The sequence below is a fragment of the Theropithecus gelada genome, chromosome 19 (genome assembly GCF_003255815.1).
Source record: "Theropithecus gelada isolate Dixy chromosome 19, Tgel_1.0, whole genome shotgun sequence".
Lineage (NCBI taxonomy): Eukaryota > Metazoa > Chordata > Mammalia > Primates > Cercopithecidae > Theropithecus > Theropithecus gelada.
This window is the reverse complement of record NC_037687.1, coordinates 47,303,412-47,323,615: the sequence shown is the minus strand read 5'-3', so window position 1 is coordinate 47,323,615 and position 20,204 is coordinate 47,303,412. Positions and strand designations below refer to the sequence as shown.

Genomic DNA, 20,204 nt, shown 5'->3' with positions numbered 1-20,204 from the left:
ACCTGCTGGGCTCTAGCAAACCTCCCGCTTCAGCCTCTCAAGTTGCTGGGACTATAGGCGCACACCACCATGCCCAGATAATTTAAAAAAATTTTTTTTGGTAGAGACAGGGTCTCCCTAGGTTACCCAGGCTGGTCTTGAACTCCTGGGCTCAAGTGATCCTCCTGCTTTGGGCTTCCAAAGCACTGGGATTACAAGCGTGAGCTACCACGTCCGGCCAGGAAGTTTCAAATCTAAACCTAACGATCTTGTCCAGGAGACCCAGAAAGTCTTCCCAGGACACCCCGGGAATCCTTGGACTTCCTGACTACTGCTGCAGCAGAGCTGCTGTGGTACGAGGACACAGCGCCAGGAGACGGGTGCAGGGTAGCCAGCATGACCGTACGGTCACCCGCGCAGAACACGAAGCTCACAGGTGCAAAGAGACAGCCCACCACAAAGGCACCACTGCTCACCGTCACGCTCTGGTAGCCCTTCTGGCAGGCCAGGTGGAGTGGAGTGGCCCCGTGGTAGTCTGTGGCGTTTACCACGGCGCCCTTGGAAACCAGGAGGTCGATGAGGGATGCCTGCCCTGCGGAGCAGAAGGCACGATGGAGAAGGAAGGCACAGAGGACTTCCACACCTTAACTGTAAAACCACAACACTATTGTACCCTGCTAGTCCTGGGCATGAAACACACAGTAGATACTTTTGCTGCTAGAGAGGACCTACAGGTAATATCAAGTAAGGCTCTGCAGACTCCGGACACGTTGGGGTAGACCTTGGAGGGGATCCAGCCAAAGTCCACCTCTCAGCAATAAAAAATAATGGAAAAGAGCCTTACACTTCCAGAGGTTCCATGACTCATCAGTTCCTAAGATGGAATATTATGCAGCCATTAAAAAATACAAGTAAACATATTCTTGCATAGTGCTAAGAGAAAAACTGCACACAGCAGAATATTATGAGCCCTAGAGCACCACATACTTTATACGTCCGTCCACACATCCACACAAGCACGCAGACACCCCAGACACTCATCAATCACAACGATCTCTGGGAGACAGGGATGGCCGGGGACTCTGGAGGACCTTATGTTTTCTATCTTGAATGTGCACTTTATTTTATTTATTTATTTATTTATTTTTGAGACACAGTCTCACTCAGTCGCCCAGGCTGGATCTATCTCAGCTCATTGCAACCTCCACCTTCCAGGTTCAAGCAATTCTTCTGACTCAGCCTCCGCAGAAGCTGGGATTATAGGCGTGCGCCACCATGACAGGCTATTTTTTGTATATTTTGTATAGATGGACGGGGTTTCTCCGTGTTGGCCAGGCTGGTCTCAAATGTCTGACCTCAAGTGATCTGCCCACCTCGGCCTCCCAAAGTGCTGGGATTACAGGCATGAGCCACCACGCCCAGCCAAATGTATACTTGAAAAGACAATACTATTTTTTACACCACGCCCAGCCAAATGTATACTTGAAAAGACAATACTATTTTTTAAAGGCAGGGCCACAAGAACTGCAAGCTGACGATTCTGAGACCATTCTCGTAGTTCAGATTCAAGCCTTCCCTTACCAGGCCCCCAGCCCGGGGCAGCATTAGGCAGTGTTTCCACGCTGCGGGAACCACGCAGGGGGGTTCACCCAGCACAGGAGGCAGCAGGCTGGCCGTCGAGGCCTGTGGAACATTTGCTCCTCTTCTCCTTCCGGCCCTTGGAGGGTGGACCCATGACGCAGCCCCAACTGCCAACCCCCAGCCCATCAGCCAGGCCTCTCTGCTGGGTCACCTTGGGCACCATCCCTTTGCTGTGACAGCCCCTAGGGGCCAGCCCAGGACCACATACCACAGAGAGCAGCCACATGGAGAGGGGTGTGCCCCCTGTCGTCTCTGGAGAATGGAGTGACAACTGAGGGATCATTCAACCTCCTAGAATACAGAAAGAGACAGAAAACTACACAGAGGAAGGGCACAGCAAAGCCTCTCCCTGACCAGGTAGACAGGCAGGTGCCACGGAGAGAAGGCGGCTCACAGGATGCCGCCCAAGATGTGTGTCTCCGGGACTGTCCCAGGGCTCACCCGGCGTGAGGAACAGAGAGGTACCTGGCCCTGGAGTCTCTCCCCCACCAACCCTTTAGGCCTCTACACCCAGCAAAATAGCCTGACAAGGATAATAAGAAACCAAAAATCTTACTGGGAACAACTGACATTCCTCCCATCCTAAAACCTCCTTTCTGAGGCTGGGGCAGGCCCTATAACCACCGGGTGGCCAGTCCGCCGGTGAGCAAGTGCTTTGACAGCCTCCAACCTATCTGATTCTCCAAAGGGGCAGCTGTTATCATCTCCTCTGTACAGCAGAGGCAGCTGGGGGGCAAGGAGGACAGTCCTTATCTGCAGTCGCACAGCGCACAGTGGAGAAGGTCCAGGAGGCCTCCTGTCTCCTGCTTCCTGGCACGCTGAGCCTCCACCAGCACCCTCTTACCCAGAGACGAGTTTCTCGCAGTCATCGCAGAAGCAGAGAGGGTGACACATCTTTTGGACGGCATCTTTATCGTGGTCCTCTTGGCTCAGAAGTCTCTCCACTTCTTTCTGGTTACCCGATGCAATGTGCTGAAAAGTGACATCCAAAATGCTATCCACATACAGGAATTAATTATTAGAAGTAAATATTTTGAGAGTCTTTTTTTTTTTTTTTTTTTTTTGGATGGAGTCTCGTTCTGTTGCCCAGGCTGAAGTGTAGTGGCACAGTCTCGGCTCACTGCAACCTCTGCCTCCCGGGTTCAAGCCATTCTCCTGCCTCAGCCTCCCAAGTAGCTGCGATTACAGGCATCCACCACCACGCCCAACTAGTTTTTGTATTTTTAGTAGAGATGGGCTTTTGCCATGTTGTCCAGGCTGGTCTCAAACTCCTGACCACAAGTAATCCACCCATCTTGGCCTCCCGAAGTGCTGGGATTACAGGCGTGAGCTACTGAGCCTGGCCGAGAGTCCTTGTAGAAACGTTCATCTACGTGTTTATGGATGAAATGATTTGCTCTCTGGCATTTCCTTCGTAATCATACTGGTGGTGGGGAAAGCAGGTGGGGGGAGATGAAACAACTGCACAGTGGTGGCCTCTGCTCATTCTACTACTCTCTTTATTTCTGGAAATGTTAAAAGTTTTCCATAATTAAAAAAACAACAATATGCCTGGAGCGATGGCTCACGCCTATAATCCCAGCACTTTGAAGGCCAAGGCAGGCGGATCATTTGAGGTCAGGAGTTTGAGACCAGCCTGGCCAACATGATAAAACCTGATCTCCACTAAAAATACAAAACTTAGCCAGACGTGGTGGCGGACGCCTGTAATCCAAGCAACTCGGGAGGCTGAGGCAGGAGAATCACTTGAACCCAGGAGGCAGAGTTTGCAGTGAGCCAAGATCACACCATTGCACTCCAGCCTGGGTGACAGAGCGAGACTCTGTCTCAAAAAATAAAAACAAAAACAAAAAAAAGTGACAAAATTCATAAAGCAATAGGAATGGCGGGCAGACAACACATCTCTGAACATCAGTGTGGATTTTGGCAACTCACTAGAAAAAGCCTCAGTCCTGTTCCTCTTGTATTCTTTTTTTTTTTCAGTGAATCCCTACAGGGTGATAAATAACAGAATTTATTATTTTTTTTTTAGAAACAAGGTCTTGCTATGTTGCCCAGGCTGGAGTGCAGTGGCACAATCAGAGCTCACTGCAGCCTCCACCTCCCAGGCTCAAGGGATCCTCCCACCTCAGTCTCCCATATAGCTGGGACTACAGGTGCACACCACCAAGTCCAGCTTCATCTTGTATTTTGTTTATTTATCATTATTATTTTTATTTTTGTACTTGCTATGGACTAGGGGATCCTCTTTTATTCTAATAGAGCCTCAGCCTGCAATGGAAAGAGAATAGCTGCAATGAGCAGGAAACTCCATCAACACACAAACCTGCGGAGCTCACCCTGTGCTTCCTGGACGTGCTTCTTCCCCGGGACCCACTCTGGCTCCAGGTTGCCTGGAAGCCCAGCAGCCTCCCCCAGGGGGCTCTGCCCTTGCCCAGCCCTCACGGACTGCCCTGTGGGCACCTTAGCGGCCTGCCTGTGGCCAGGGTCTGAGCAGAGAGCTGCCCCCATGTGCCAGGTGACCAGACCATCAGGAAGTCAGGCACCGTGTTCCCAACCCAGTGCACACACCCACAAACATCTGACAAGGGGTTCCTTGAGCCCAGCGGAGGCATCAACTCTGCCAGGGCTGCCAGCAGAGGCGCCACTGAGCTGGCCTGGAAAAATGAGTAGTATTTTGAGGAACTGAGAAAGCAAGAGGCCTGGCCTGCGCCCACTGTGTGTCGCCCAGCACAGCTACAGCACGGCATGCGGGGGGAGATAGGGAAATGTGCTGGTCTCACTCTGCCACCCAGGCTGGAGTGCAATGGCACAATCATAGCTCACGGCAGCCTCCAACTCCTGGGCTCAAGTGATCCTTCCACCTCAGCCTCCTGAGCAGCTAGGACTACTGGTGCCCGCCACCACACCTGGCTAATTTTTGTATTGTTTTGTAGAGATGGGTACTCATGATGTTACCCAGGCTGGTCTCAGGCTTCTGGCCTCAAGTGATCCTCCTATTTCAGCCTCCCAAAGTGCAGGGATTACAGAAGTAAGCCACCCCATCCAGCCTTGATCCCAGATTTAAAACCTCAGCATTCCTACCACCCATTCTGACTGAGCACAGAATGGAACTTCAGGGTTTATGTAGACCACCACCCTGATGGAATGTTTTTTTTTTTTTTTTTTTTTTTTGAGACAGAGTCTCTCTGTTGCCCAGACGAGAGTGCAATGGCACAATCTTGGCTCACTGCAACCTCCACCTTCTCGGTTCAAGCCATTCTCCTGCCTCAGCCTCCCAAGTAGTGAGACTACAGGCATGCGCCACCACACCCAGCTAATTTTTGTATATTTAGTAGAGGCGGGAGTTTCACCATGTTGGCCACACTGGTCTTGAACTCCTGACCTCAGGTGATCCACCCACCTCGGCCTCCCAAAGCGCTGGGATTACAGGCATGAGCCACCATGCCTGGCCAACCCTGATGCTGCCAAGAGATGCAGCGTTCCTCACCCACCTTTACCCACAGAGCCGTCTTGGTGTCTCACCTTAAACAGGCAGTCGGTGGGAGATGAAGTCATCTGAGAGAGTAAGCTCATTCTCTGCTTAAGGAACAGCCTGTCACCAAATCCCTCAGACTCCTGCAGGAAAAAAACCAAACACACCACGAGACGTCGGTGCAGATCCTTCAACACACAGTGCCCCAGCAACAACCCCGGCTGAGCAGTATCAGCTTCCAGAGCAGTATCGGCTGTGCCTCTCACCCGCCTCACACAGGACCTGCTCGCTGAGACGGAGGACGGGCTGACATCAGGCAGGGAGAGGGGCTTTCTGGAAGTGGAGGCTTTGACAGTTGCTCCCGGCAGGGGAAGGGGGTGGCGGCGGCACCCTGACTGCATGTATATGTGGAATGTGCCATCTCCAGCGTGGAATGCAGCACACACCATCGTCCTCCAGATGGAAACTCACATTGCCCTGGCCTCCCTCCCTCCCTCCTCATGCCTCTGACCCAACGCCTGCACAACCCAATTCCCTGCTGTCTTCTCTGGGGCCTTTGCGCAGGAAAGCCATTTTACAAGCTGGTTTCAGTTTCCCAGTGTCAACCAGCTGGAGAGAGAGGGATCTTGCTTTTTGGACGTGCCTATTAAATAATATGGCCACATGGCCAGGCACAGTGGCTCACACCCATAATCCCAGCATTCTGGGAGGCTGAGGTGAATGGATCACCTGAGGTCAGGAGTTCGATAAGAGCCTGGCCAACATGGTGAAACTCGTCTCTACTAAAAATACAAAAAATTAGCAGGGCGTGGTGGTACACACCTGTAGTCCCAGCTACTTGGGAGGCTGAGGCAGAAGAATCACTTAAACCCGGGAGACAGAGGTTGCAGTGAGCTGGTATCACACCACTGTACTCTAGCCTGGGCGACAAAGTGAGACTCCATCTCAAAAATAAATAAATAGGCAAGGCGCAGGGGCTTATGCCTATAATCCCAGCACTTTGGGAGGCTGAGATGGGCGGATCGCCTGAGGCCGGGGGTTCAAGACCAGCCTGGCCAACAAGGCAAAACCCCATCTCTACAAAAATACAAAAATTAGCCAGGCATGGTGGTGCATGCCTGTAGCCCCAGCTACTCCGGAAGCTGAGACATGAGAATTGCTTGAACCCAGGAAGCAGAGGTTGCAGTGAGCCAAGATTGCGCCAATGCACTCCAGCCTGGGGACACAGCAAGACTCTGTCTCAATCATCACTCAATCAATCAATCAATAAAATGGCCACAAGGCCAAATCCAGGAAGATATGTGGGGAACTCATGACACAGACAGAGATTAACTACTCCTCCATCTCTTTGGGTGTTTCAAGGATCCAGCCCAATTAATAAGTTTAGATCTTCATATTGGTAATGTTCACCTGGATACAAAAATCTAGGGCTGGGTGCAGTGGCTCACACCTGTAATCCCAGCACTTTGGGGGGCCAAGGCGGGTGGATCACTTGAGGTCAGGAGTTTGAGACCAGCTTGGTCAACATGGCGAAACCCCGTCTCTACCAAAAATACAAAAATTAGCCAGGTGTGGTGGCACATGCCTGTAATCCCAACTACTCTGGAGGCTGAGGCAGGAGAATCACTTGAACCCAGCAGGTAGGGGTTACGGTGAGCCAAGATTGCGCCACTACACTCCAGCCTGGGCGACAGAGCAAGACTCCATCTCAAAAAAAAAAAAGGGCAGAACTCTAGGTATTTTTCGTAACACTTTATGAAATCATTTCTAGCAAGACAGTTCGATGCTCCCTTGAGAACCTACAACCAAACCGTGTAATGACAAATTCGCTTCCTGAAAAAGGGTCTTGGTGGGAAGTAAAGGGAATTTCTTCCAGCCAGCAGCTGCCAGAAGGCCCCCAAACCCTGAGAAATTTGTGGAATAAGGATGTCTCTTTACAGCCCTCTAAGTTTTGACTTGGAGGTCCACCGAAAGATAGAGCCGACAGCACCTCTGGGGATAGGCCATTCCTGGGGGCCTCTGCCAAGCAGGGTCCTCCCAGCAGTCCCCCAGGAGGGGTTAACTTAGCAAATGAATACCAGCACCTGAGAGAGGCGCTTTTGCCCCCAGCTGCTGTGTGCTATATAAAGCTCTAACAATCCGCTTTACACCGCGGTTCACAGCTGAGCAGCTTAGGGTCAGAGAAACATCACACATTGTTATCCGGGTAAATCCAGCACTCTTTCTGCAACTCTGGTTAACGATTTAGACAGCAGTGATGAAGAGAGGTAGGTCTCCCAAGACTGAATCTTCAGGGAAGAATGAGCTATTGGAAGAGATGGGGGGGACATCAGCAAGGACTTACTAGAGAAAGGGGTACATCCTTTATATGAGAAACCCAGTAATGTAAGGAAGGCCAAAAGCATGCAAAGCTGCAGCCAAGAATGGTACAGGTTCGTTCTTGTCTTTTTTTTTCTTTTATCTTTTTTTTTTTTTTTTGAGACAGGGTCTTACTCTGTCTCTCAAGCTGGACTGCAGTGGTACAATCATAGCTCACTGCAGCCTTGAACTACCAGGCTCAAGTGATCCTCCCACCTTAGCTTCCCAAGTAGCTGGGACTAAAGGTGTGCCACCATGCACTGCTAATTTTTTTTTTTTTTTTTTTAGACGGAGTCTCGCTCTGTCGCCCAGGCTGGAGTGCAGTGGTGCGATCTCGGCTCACTGCAAGCTCCACCTCCTGGGCCGACGCCATTCTCCTGCCTCAGCCTCCCGAGTAGCTGGGACTACAGGCGTCCACCTCCGCGCCTGGCTAATTTTTTGTATTTTTAGTAGAGACGGGGTTTCACCGTGTTAGCCAGGATGGTCTCGATCTCCTGACCTTGTGATCCACCCGCCTCAGCCTCCCAAAGTGCTGGGATTACAGGTGTGAGCCACCACACCCGGCTGCACTGCTAATTTTTTGTAGAGATGGGGATCTTGCTACGTTGCCCAGGCTGGTCTCTAACTCCTTAGGTGATCCTCCTGCCTCAGCCTCCCAAAGTGCTGGGATTACAGGTGTGAGTGACCAGGCCCAACCCAGATTCTTTCAAAGTTCTCTGTTTTCATTCACAAAGGTAACATTAGAGCCATCCCAGCAATTTATTTTCAGAAAGCTGAAGTCTTCATTTATGAACATGTTTAAAGAATGCTGAGTAGGTGTGGTGCCTCATGCCTGTAATCCCAGCACTTTGGGAAGCCGAGGTGGGAGGATCACATGAGTCCAGGAGTCCAATCCCAGCCTGGGCAAAATAGCGAGACCTCGTCTCTACAAAAAATGTAAGAATTAAAAAATTAGCCAGGTGTGGTGGCGCACATCTGTAGCCCCAGCTACCCAGGAGACAGAGGAGGGAGGATCCCTTTGAGCACAGGAGATGGAGGCTGCAGCGAGCTAGGATCACACCACTGCAGTCCACCCTGGGTGACAGAGCGAGATCCTGGCTCTAGGAAAAATAAAATGCTGTGGTCATCTCAAGCATATCTTGCAGAGAAAATTTCCATGAGACTGCATTCTGTAAAATCAACAGTAAAATCTAACTCGATGTCCTCATATTTAATCCTTAATACTTTTCAGAAACCTCTTCGGCTGTGAGAAGACACACTTGGGCTTTTTCCCGAGGAAACACCATCGATACATAGCAATGACTCTCCACATTCCTAAAGGGAACGTCATTACTTAAACCAGTGAGCAGCTAGGCCGTAATACAGACAGAATCGTAACAACAAGGAAGCCACCACGCCTGCTCCGTCAATTACAGACCACAGTAAATAGATGAGCACCTCTCGATACCTGTAGGGTGGGCTTCACAGCCAGCCTGAGGATGATGCATACCTGTTCCCAAGGTTTCACCAGAACCAACCATACTCCATCCAGGAGGGCAGGACCGGGGTCCAACACCCTCACAAGAGGGGTGCCTTGGACTGTGACCCTCCCTTGCCCATCCGAACCAAACACTATTCTTAAAGGCATCTTTATACCCCAGATGCAGAGACAAACAGATGTGCCCAAGATGTCTGAGCCTGCAGAAGGAGTGGACTCAGGCTGGGCGCAGTGGCTGGCGCCTGTAATCCCAGCACTTTGGGAGGCCAAGGCAGGCAGATCACTCGAGGTCACGGGTTCGAGATGAGCCCAGCCAACACAGCGAAATCCCATCTCCATAAAAATACAAAAATTAGCCGGGCATAGTGGTGCGTGCCTGTAGTCCCAGCTACTTGGGAGGATGAGGCAGGAGAATCGCTTCAACCTGGGACAGGCGGAGGTTGCATTGAGCCGAGATCGCACCACTGCACTCCGGTCTGGGTGACAGAGCAAGACTCAGTCTCAAAAAAAAAAAAAAAAAAAACAAAACTAAGGACTGGACTCAAACCCTCAAACCAACACCAGCACGAGAGAAGCAACCTCTCAAATACTACTCCCAATCTGCCTGCGATATTTTCTGAAATAAAAGGAGGTGTGAGAAGCCAGCGGATACTATTTGGTCAGCCACCTCCTTACAACCTGGTGAAGGCCTCCACAGCAAGTGAGAAAAGAGAAGACAGCCACACTATGGGGGCGGCTAGGGGACGGGAGCATCTTCGAGAGGTGGACACTTCCTTCCAGGTGACCAGAGACAACCCAGGCCCAGCAAGGCGCAGCAGAGTGATTCCTCTGCAGGGCAGGAAAGCCGGCCAGGGAGTGAACTCTCAGGCCAATCAGAGTGCAAGACCCAGAGGGCAGGGCAGACACCACCGCAGGCAGAGTAAGAGAAACACAGGTTCCTAGAGCCTCAAAGAAAACAAGTCAAACTCACAACTCTTACTCCCCAGCCATGGAAATGAAAAGAAATTCTGAGGCTGCACACACACACAGGTAGAGACACAAGAGCACACACACACACATTCTTTTTTATTTATTATTTATTTATTTATTTTTGCTGTAGAGACAAGGTCTCACTATGTTGCCCACACTGGTCTCCAACTCCTGGCCTTGGGTGATCCACCCGCTCAGCCTCCCAGAATGCTGAGATTACAGGCATGAGCCACTGCACCCAGCCCACACACATACTCTAGAATGTTGCTGATTTCCCCCTAAATATGGAAACAAGGCAGAAGAAAGTAACTTTTCAAAAGAGCCACAGCCAGCCACATCTGAGATGCGATGGATGACCCCCAATTTCACTGGCAGCGAGTGGGGGAATCAAATCAGACTTCAAAGAAGAAGAGAGATTAATTCTTCATCAACTACCTGAATACTGTCCACGAGTACAGCGAGATCATGACCTAAAATGTTGGTTAAAAAGGTAACTGTGTTCGTTCCTTGTCACCGCCAAGTCATGTGGAGGCGGAGGCTCGGGTGTGTTCAAGATTCAGCTGCACCCATGAGCCACCGCCATAGCCAAGGAAGGCATTGCACTGCTGTGCCTGTGACCCACTGCCATGGCTGAGAAAGGCCATGCACTGCTGTACCCGTGACCCACTGCCATGGCCAAGGAAGACACTGCTGCTGGTGGTGTAATGGACGTTAACACCGCTTTATGAGGGGTGCTGAAGGACACCCTCATCCACGGTGGCCTAGCACATGGACTTCGCAAAGCTGCCAAAGCCTCAGACGAGTGCTGAGCCCATCTTGGTGTGCTTGCATCCAACTGTGATGCGCCTGCGTGTGCCACGCTGGGGAGACCCTGGGTGCTGAACACCAGGTCAAACTAATTAAGGTTGATGACAATGAGAAATGAGGGGAATGGGTAAGGCCTCTGAAAAACTGACAAGAGAGAGGAGACCCTATGAAGGGGCTGGCTGCAGCTGTGTAGCAGTTGAGGACTATGACAAAGAATCTCGGGCCAAGGATGTCACTGAGGAGCGCTTCACATGCAAGAAATGAACGAATAAAATGCTGGCTCACATTCCTCAAAAAAAAAAAAAAAAAAAAAAAGAGATACAATTGTGTATGCAGAGGAAAAAAAAAACAAATGCTAAAATATTAATAAGTGTCACCCCTGGCTAGTAAGTTTATGGGAAGTTTTTGTTGTCTTCACTGCCATTTTATAGTCTGCAAATATTATTTGTAAGCAAACATTAGTCTTCTAATTAGCAAAAAATTAAGCTATTCTTTTGGGGAAAAAACAGTACTCTCGGCCGGGCGCGGTGGCTCAAGCCTGTAATCCCAGCACTTTGGGAGGCCGAGATGGGCGGATCACGAGGTCAGGAGATCGAGACCATCCTGGCTAACACGGTGAAACCCCGTCTCTACTAAAAATACAAAAACTAGCCGGGCGAGGTGGCAGGCGCCTGTAGTCCCAGCTACTCGGGAGGCTGAGGCCGGAGAATGGCGTGAACCCGGGAGGCGGAGCTTGCAGTGAGCTGAGATCCGGCCACTGCACTCCAGCCTGGGCTACAGAGCGAGACTCCGTCTCAAAAAATAAATAAATAAATAAATAAATAAATAAACAGTACTCTCTCTATATATATATATATATGTACATACATACTTGAGACACAGTCTCACTGTGTCACTCAGGCTAGAGTGCAGTGGCGTAATCTCGGCTCACTGCAACCTCTGCCACCCGGATTAAAGCAATTCTCCTGCCTCAGCCTCCCAAGTAGCTGGGATTACAGGCACCTGCCACCATGCCCAGCTAATTCTCTTATTGTCAGTAGTGACAGGGTTTCACCATGTTGACCAGGCTGGTCTCGAACTCCTGACCTCAGATGATCCACCCGCCTCGGCCTCCCAAAGTGTTGGGATTACAGGCGTGAGCCACCATGCCCGGCCCAGCACACAATATAATTTCACTTACGTAAAATATACATGGGTAGGAAAAAGACTGAAAATGCATGAATGTGTTAACAACGAATGAATGCAATGGAACTGCCTGTACCTGAGGGCGCCTGGACAGGCTGATACTGTCTCCCAGACGCTTTACCTCATCATTATTTTGAGAGATTCTACATCAAGCTCTGACAAAGATGAATGTTCAATCCTCGGTACTCTCACCTTGTAATACAGAGATCTTTTCATTTTATTGATTTCAACTTTGTGATTTCTGTGAGTATGATCACATTTTACTCACTGGTATGTAGTGAAACAGGCCAGCAGGACACTTGTGGTTCAAGATTCTGGCGATTCACGCAGAAATATAATCACACACCCCCACTCCAGCCAACACTCACCAACAATCAAGGAAACAATGGCAAGGCCACTGAGTCCTCAAATTGCACACATTAATGGTCTCGCTGATGGCAGCGGCAGCCCATCGGGAGTGGCTGCTGCAGACATAAGCTGCAGTGGAGGAGGCGCGGCCAGAGTTGTGCACTCTGCAGGGCCAACAGGAGCCAGGAACAGGCGGGAGCCCCATCTCCTACTGAGTTGGCAGGGCGGGAGCCCTGAACTCCCAGGAACAGCTGCAGCCGTCCAGCCGCAGCTCTGGATCCAGGCACCTCTGAGCTCTCAGGGGCCCAGGAAGTGCCCCTGCCCCGGCAGGCTCATAAGTGTCTGCTCCCGCTCCCCTCACTCCTGGCACCCACTCCTTCCCACTCCTGGCACCCACTCCAATTTCGGAGCAAAGGTGAGACCAAGTCAGGTACTGTTGCAATCCAGCCAGGTGTGCGCACGCTTGGGGCGACGCTGACACGCCAGCCTCCTGATGCCTCAGACCCCTCCAAGATTTTGGGAGCTGATGAGCATGGGAGAGAGGCCAAGACACGGGCTGAGAGCAGCTTGGCGCAGGCCTGCAGGTGCCCCTTGGCACAAACAGCCTGGGCGCACTGGCCAGCATGCTGACGGTGGCAGAAGGCAGACAGGCTCCCGGGCAGAAGGGCAGGTCCCGAGTGAAGCCCCACCTTCAGAACAAGGACTGCCTGAAGCCTGGGGGCCGGGCTGTCAGTTCCAAGTGGAGTCCATGGCCCAGAGAGAGAACTCATGGTGCTTTTTCCAGGCCCACCCATGGACCAATCAGCACATACTCCCTCCCTTCTGAGCCATAAAAACCCTAGACTCAGCCAGACTCAGACAGATGTTGAGACTACTAACTGCGGAAAGGAGCTACCTATGTCGGGCCTCTTTGACTCGTCAGGATGACCTGCCTGTGGTAAGGAACTGCCCACTGTGCGTCTTCTAAGAGCTGTTCTGCCATTCAGTGAAGCTCCTCTCTGCCTTGCTCACCCTCCACTAGTCTATGTAACTCATTCTTCCTGGACATGGGACAAGAACTCAGGACCCACCAAATGGCAGGACTGAAAGAGCTGTAACATAAACAGGGCTAAAACACGCTCCCAACTCACTACCCTGCAGGTAACAAAAAGGAGAGAAGAGCTCTGGTCCTTCAGGGAGCCCAACCTAGTTCCCTGAGCCAGGGCTATGACACTCTCCTTGGGGCTCTGCAGTTCCTGGTCTCTCCAAGCTTCCAGGCACCACTGTGTTCACCAGTGCCCACCATGGAAGCGGCCTACCGTATGCCTGCTCTAGCTGCATCCTTGCATGGAGCAGGACCCTGCACGAGCAACTTGGAGTTACCCACACCACCTCAGTCAGAACACCATGCCCGGTTGTGTGCAGTGGCCGGACCCTGCACTTGCTCACATACCCCTTGCCACTCCACACCTGGCTTGCCCTCGGCAGGCATGCGATCTGGGCCAGCAGCGCAAGCCAAGTGCAGCCTACCAGGCCAGGAGGGTGAAACAAGCCCGGACCCTGCACTTGCTCACATACCCCTCGCCATTCCACACCTGGCTTGCCCTCAGCAGGCGTGGGATCTGGGCCAGCAGCGCAAGCCAAGTGCAGCCTACCAGGCCAGGAGGGTGAAACAGGCCCAGCAGGCCTGAACAAAACTCAGGCAAAGGAGCTTACCAGCCACAGAGATTTCTGGCTGGAAAGGCGACAGCCCAGGGATTCCGTGACATCACTTCTTGAATATCAAGGTCAAGAAATCAAAATTCCCTGCTTCTGGCTTCCCTTTGTACCCACATGTCTTTGGAGAGGACGGGGACTAATGAAGTAGGATATTAACAATGAAAATCCCAATGATAACCCACCAACTTTTACCACCAACTGGGGGCTTGGTGTTTTCACTGAGTGATTTTCAAGACTCACAGCCCTCAAACAGCTGAGGCCCCATTCATGGGAGGCAATTTAAGAAAATCTCTGCCCACATATCAACCCCAGCACCCTATCAAGGGAACCATGATGCCCACAAAGGAAGGCCAGGGCAGGGGTGAGCTCTTACAGGGGGTTTAGCGGAGAGGCTTCCTTGCCGAATGTATTCGATGGCAGCTTCGAATGAGGTCAGGCAGTATCCCAGTTCATCCTTTGCCGAGCTGCTGAACCTGAAGTTTTTGATGTAACTCAAATTTGCCATCCTAATGAAAGGAAGAAAAAAGTTACGTTGTTGTCTATTCAAGTCACACTTCTGCAAAAACAGTATTATTGGCTCGGGCGACTGACCAAATACCTAAAGTGTCGGTTCGCTCCGGGAGCTACCACCACGCTCCCCTGGGTCTCTCTGCAGAGCATGTGCGATTAGGAACACAAGTAAAATGACTAGCTAGTTCCCTGAAATAGTCTTTAGGAAGCTGATTACTGTAAACTGAGCTGTGGGTTCCAGGGGGAAGATGATGGGTTCGGGGCCAGAAAGAATGGCAATCAGCTTTCTGCTCAAGCACTGCCTAGACACTCGTTCCAGAACAAGAAACATAAGCTCTCTGGGCCTTGGTTTCCCCATCTGTAAGTGGATAGATGAAGCGAGGGAGGCTCCACACCTACCTCATAACAGGTGTCCAACTGAAGGTGGGCTTCTCCTAGAGTTATATTAGAACTACCACAGTGCAGTGCTGCCTTTTTTTTTTTTTTTTTTTTTTTTTTTGAGATGGAGTCTTGCTCTGTTGCCCAGGCTGGAGTGCAGTGGTGCCATCTTGGCTCACTGAAAGCTCCACCTCCCGGGTTTACGCCATTCTCCTGCCTCAGCCTTCCGAGTAGCTGGGACTACAGGCGCCCGCCACCATGCCTGGCTAATTTTTTTTGTATTTTTTAGTAGAGACGGGGTTTCACCACGTTAGCCAGGATGGTCTCGATCTCCTGACCTCGTGATCCACCTGCCTCAGCCTCCCAAAGTGCTGGGATTACACGCGTGAGCCACCGTGCCCGGTCAAGCGCTGCCATTTTTAAAAGAGCATCTTAACGGAAAATGTTACCAATTAGGGATCTCCGTTTTCACAAGCAAGTATAACAGGACTGATAGCAGATCATCAGCACACATGGTCTCCAGGTTCACTGCAAAGGGGAAACACACATTCAATGCCATCATGAGATTCAAATGGACTGACAAGCGTATCAACTCCCTACCACTGCAAACCTTGCGAAACCACATATCAAGGAGATCATACATTGGGGAAGAAATGTCATTGCACAAGCTCCTTTACAGTGTCCTGATCAGATGTCAGGTCCAGAGGGAAAAGAATGCCCAACATTTTCAGAACATGACCAAAACAAGATATTAATAACTCAGGCCAGATACGGCGGCATGCGCCTATAATCCCAGAGCTTTGGGAGGCCAAGATGGGAGAATTGCTTGAGGCCAGGAGTCTGAGACCAGCCTGGGCAATATAGCAAGACCCCCACCTCTACAAAAAATACGAAAATTAGCCAAGTGTGGTGGTGCATGCCTGCAATCCGAGGTACTTGGGAGGCTGAGGCAAGAGGATCACTTGAGCTCAGGAGTTCAAGGATGCAGTACAGTGACCTACAAATGCACCCAGCCTGGGTGACAGAGTGAGACCCTGTCTCTTAAAACCAAAAAAAAAAAAAAAAAAAAGGAGATGTTAACTCCAAGCAGACCATGCCTTGCCACCCTCCTGGACAGTGAAAGAGCCCAGGGAGGTGGCTACAGTGATACAAAATGAAGATGAGTCCAGAGCCATCACCAAAAGCCTCTTTCTTCCTAAAGTCACTAAGGTCCTTCCTAAGGTCACTTCCACTTTATAGACATGGAGTCCACTGCCCATGTGGAGTTTCACTTTTTTTTCATTTTGAAATTTTAAGTAATTCATTCACGTTTAAAAATTCAAACAATACAAAAGAGTAAACTGTGAATGTTCCTCCCATCCCCGCCAGCCAGTCTCTTTTCCCAGAGGCTCCTGCTGCTGCTTCCTGCACATCTGTCCAGGACAGCTATGAGCTCACCATCACATCGTGGCTACACAGCTGTCCCCCTTTCTTTGATGCTGCTGGCTGGAAGTCTACCATATGCATTCCTCTTTATTTCATTCGATATACTCAGGATCATCCCTTATCTACACATATAGCTATATCTCATGTCTCTTCCTTATTGACTTTTCCTTGTTTTTTTTTTTTTTGAGAAGGGGTCTCGCTCTGTCACCCAGACTGGAGTACACTGGTGTGATCACAGCTCACTACAGCTCCAATTCCTGGCCTCAAGTGATCCTCCCACCTTGGCCTCCCAAAGCACTGGGGTTACAGAGGTGAGCCACCGTGCCCAGCCCCATAAAAATCCCTTACGATAGCATCACTCTTTGCTTTTTCATCTGGATGTAGCATCTCCCCCTTGGCCAGGCCCCTTCCCAAGCACAAACCTCTCTGGCTTGGAGACTGTGTGATGAGCTGCACCACCTTTCGCAAGCAGACAAGCTTCTGCTGTGGGGAGGTGCATTTGTTCAGCTGAGCCAGCTCTCTTTTGGCACGAGGTATGTTAAAGCTGCAAAATAATTTGGAAAGTGACAACTTCAGAGCACAGTAAGAGAAGTCTTTGGCCTGGATCTAAGAATACATCTCAGGGTCTACACTTCTCACAACAAACCAGAAGGAAGGAAACACAAAAACAGATACTGACAAGTCATCTGACTCAAGTCAGCGGCAAAACAGAACAGCCTTCAATCCCATTCAGGCTGCCAGGTGATACAGCTGTACAAGAAAGTGGAAAAAAAAAAAAAATCCTATTCCTAGAGGGAAATAACCCAAAGACGGTTGTGGGAGGTGAAACATTTTTGTGTCCCAATGAAACTTAAATTAGGCCAGGTGCAGTGGCTCACACCCGTAATCTCAGCACTTGTAAGCCAAGGTGGGCAGATCATTTGAGGTCAGGAGTTCAAGAACAGCCTGGCCAACAAGGTGAAACCCCGTCTCCACTAAAAAATACAAAAATTAGCAGGGCGTGGTGGTATGCACCTGTAATCCCAGCTACTCGGGAGGCTGAGGCAGGAGAATCACTTGAACTCGGAAGGCGGACGTTGCAGTGAGCCGAGATCACGCCACTGCACTCCAGCCTGGGCAATAGAGTGAGACTTTGTCTCAAAAACAAAAAAAAAATTAAAATTAAAAAAAATGAAACTTAAATTAACTCCTAAGTAGGTGCCTCTATGGCAAGGTTCCCTTGGGTGGGCAGGTGGGATGTCCCCTGCATGCAGAAACCACGTGGGCAAATTATAAGCCCACTTGGGGCATGGGGACCAGCTGCACAAAACCCCGTGCCTAGTGGCTTCCATCCAGTCGGCGTGCTGGTGCACAGTGTGGGAGGGGGATGGCTACACACAGTCACCTGTAAAGGGTAGCCCTTCATCTTTGGTTGCAAGTAACTGCACTGTTCCTCAGAACCAACCATGTCAAATCCGCGTGTCGCCTCTGCCACTGAGAGGGCCTACTTCCAGGAGAAGACAGCGCCCCTGCCTCCGAGAACACCAAGCGCTGTGGCGTGAACCCTTACCTGAACTCCGGTTTCACACCAATATCTTTCTGCTGAAGATCTTGAAGGCTTCTTGTGATTTTGTTAAAGGCAGCATCCTAACAACAGATTTTAACGAACCTTCAAATTTCTCAAAAAGCACAGCAGGCTTCCATCTTGGGTGATAATAACTGAGAACCTACCTCGCTTGCCTCCATGGTCCCCACGTATTTAAAGATCAGGTCGTAAATTTCATGATGGACGTACATCTGTGGAATCAACAGATCCCATTCAGGGTGTGAGCAGGCAACAGGGTGTGCCTCCCAGCCATTCCGCCCCAACCTCACCTCCACTGCCTGCTTCATCAGGCTCATCTGGGCCTCCTGCTTGGCGAGCATTTTCTAGAGGGCAAGAGAAGCACAGTGAAAGGGCTTGGATTTGCATGGGGGTGCACCGCAATCCTCCCTCTCGGAAGTCTTGCTGCTTACCAGGTGAGAGTCCCTCAGAAGCTGCTGGAGGCATTTGGTGTAGAGAGCATTTGCTGAGTCCTAAACCACACAGAGCAGAGGGACCTTACCAGCGAGGCCATGACGTGGGAGCCAGAGCAGGTAAAGCGCCCAGAGTTTCAAGGGTTAACACAAGCTTTATCAAGTCAATTACATGATTTTTCTCAACTTTTTTTTTTTTAGGTGTGTATGCATTAAAAGCAGGAGAAATTTCCCCTTGGGGTTAACAAGAGGATAATAATACTCATTTTTATACTTCCTCATGGCTTATACCACTTGGTTTTTGTTTTTGTTTTTTTAAGAGAAAGGGTCTCACTTTGTTGCCCAAAGTAGAGTGCAGTGGTATGACGACAGCACGCTGCAGTCTCAAATGCCTGAGCTAAAGTGATCCTCCCACCTCCGCCTCCCAAGTAGCTGGGAATACACGTGCATGCCACCACACCTGGCTAATTTTTGTATTTTCTGTAGCGATGGGGTCTTTCTATGTTGCCCAGGCTGGTCTTAAACTCCCAGCCTCAAGAGATTCTCCCATCTTGGCCTCCCAAAGTGCTGGGAAGACAGGCTTGCACCACCATGCCCGGCTAAACTACTTTTATAGTTAGAGAGAAACATTTTTAAAAGACTTCAAACAGTAAGGCAGCACCAGGCAGTTCCAGAGAAAACTGAGGGTTCCCGGTGCCCTGCACTGAACTGAGACAGGGCATGCCAGGCAAAGGACAGCACGGCTACTGACTATGTGGTGACGGAGGCTCTTCCTCTCGCATTCTCGGAATGTTCGGTGGAAAGAGGCGATGTTCCTGTCAAATCGCTCGGAGTGTCTTCCCAAGAACTCTCTCACATCTTCAATGGTTTTCAGGGAAAAGGGATCTGAGGGTGCCAAAGGCTCTTCTGAAAAAGAAACAAGTCGGGCCTGCTGAAGCCTCGGCTGGTTCCTGACTCTGTCCTATCCTACCCTAGAGGGTCTAGGCCCTCTGCGGAGGAGGGCAAATGTCCTTATTCCAAGACACTGCACAAGAACAGCCCAGTTACAGGACACCCTGGAGTCCAGAGAGCCTGGTCCTCTCAAGGCCTCTTCCTGGGACAAAACCAAACTATGTGGGACCATCGGCAAGACCCCGATTCCTGACAGTAAGAGCCTCAGTGGGCATCCTGCACACTGTTATCTCAATTTCCTGGGGCGAATGAAGAATTATTATTTATTAAAAATAACAAAATCTCAAAGAAGCACCATGCTGGAGCTGGGCGCTGTAAGAGCCAGCCCTGAAGCTGAGACCCAGAGACAAAGCTGGGGCTACCACTTTGCACAACTCATGGGGGCAACAGTCACATCCCGGGTTGATCACAGGCAGGCTGAGGTCTGCGTGAATGCTGCCTCCTGGAATTGTGCAATGCCCGACCTGTGCAACAGTAGCCCCGATCCACACCTCCTCAGCCCAGTGACTTTAAGTTCTAGGAGGAACCACTGGAAACGATGATATAAGTCTCCATGTGGCTCTTGAATATTTTCCAGGATGTTTAACCTTTTTAAAAAAATAATTTATTGGCCGGGCGTGGTGGCTCCCGCCTGTAATCCCAGTACTTCGGGAGGCTGAGGCGGGCAGATCACAAGGTCAAGAGATCGAGATCGGCCGGGCGCGGTGGCTCAAGCCTCTAATCCCAGCACTTTGGGAGGCCGAGACGGGTGAATCACAAGGTCAGGAGATGGAGACCATCCTGGCTAACTCGGTGAAACCCCGTCTCTACTAAAAAATACAAAAAACTAGCCGGGCGAGGTGGCAGGCACCTGTAATCCCAGCTACTCGGAGGCTGAGGCAGGAGAATGGCGTAAACCCAGGAGGCGGAGCTTGCAGTGAGCTGAGATCCGGCCACTGCACTCCAGCCTGGGCGACGGAGCGAGACTCCGTCTCAAAAAAAAAAAAAAAAAAAAAAAAAAAGAGATCA

At 50.6% G+C, this 20,204-nt stretch overlaps 1 protein-coding gene across 2 annotated transcripts in view; it reads right to left on the bottom strand.

The window, feature by feature from the left end:
- Window positions 1-20,204, bottom strand: part of ANKRD27 (ankyrin repeat domain 27) — an 82,517-nt gene that overhangs the window by 30,495 nt on the left and 31,818 nt on the right. For both annotated transcript variants that reach the window (XM_025368673.1, XM_025368672.1), the window contains exons 5-16: window positions 18,997-19,151; window positions 18,246-18,305; window positions 18,105-18,158; window positions 17,961-18,026; window positions 17,800-17,876; window positions 16,673-16,794; window positions 15,275-15,353; window positions 14,311-14,443; window positions 5,146-5,238; window positions 2,465-2,592; window positions 1,829-1,911; window positions 456-571 (exon numbers count right to left, since the gene is read on the bottom strand). In XM_025368673.1, the coding sequence (XP_025224458.1) occupies window positions 456-571; window positions 1,829-1,911; window positions 2,465-2,592; window positions 5,146-5,238; window positions 14,311-14,443; window positions 15,275-15,353; window positions 16,673-16,794; window positions 17,800-17,876; window positions 17,961-18,026; window positions 18,105-18,158; window positions 18,246-18,305; window positions 18,997-19,151 (1,166 nt within the window). The remainder of the gene's footprint in view (window positions 1-455; window positions 572-1,828; window positions 1,912-2,464; window positions 2,593-5,145; window positions 5,239-14,310; window positions 14,444-15,274; window positions 15,354-16,672; window positions 16,795-17,799; window positions 17,877-17,960; window positions 18,027-18,104; window positions 18,159-18,245; window positions 18,306-18,996; window positions 19,152-20,204) is intronic.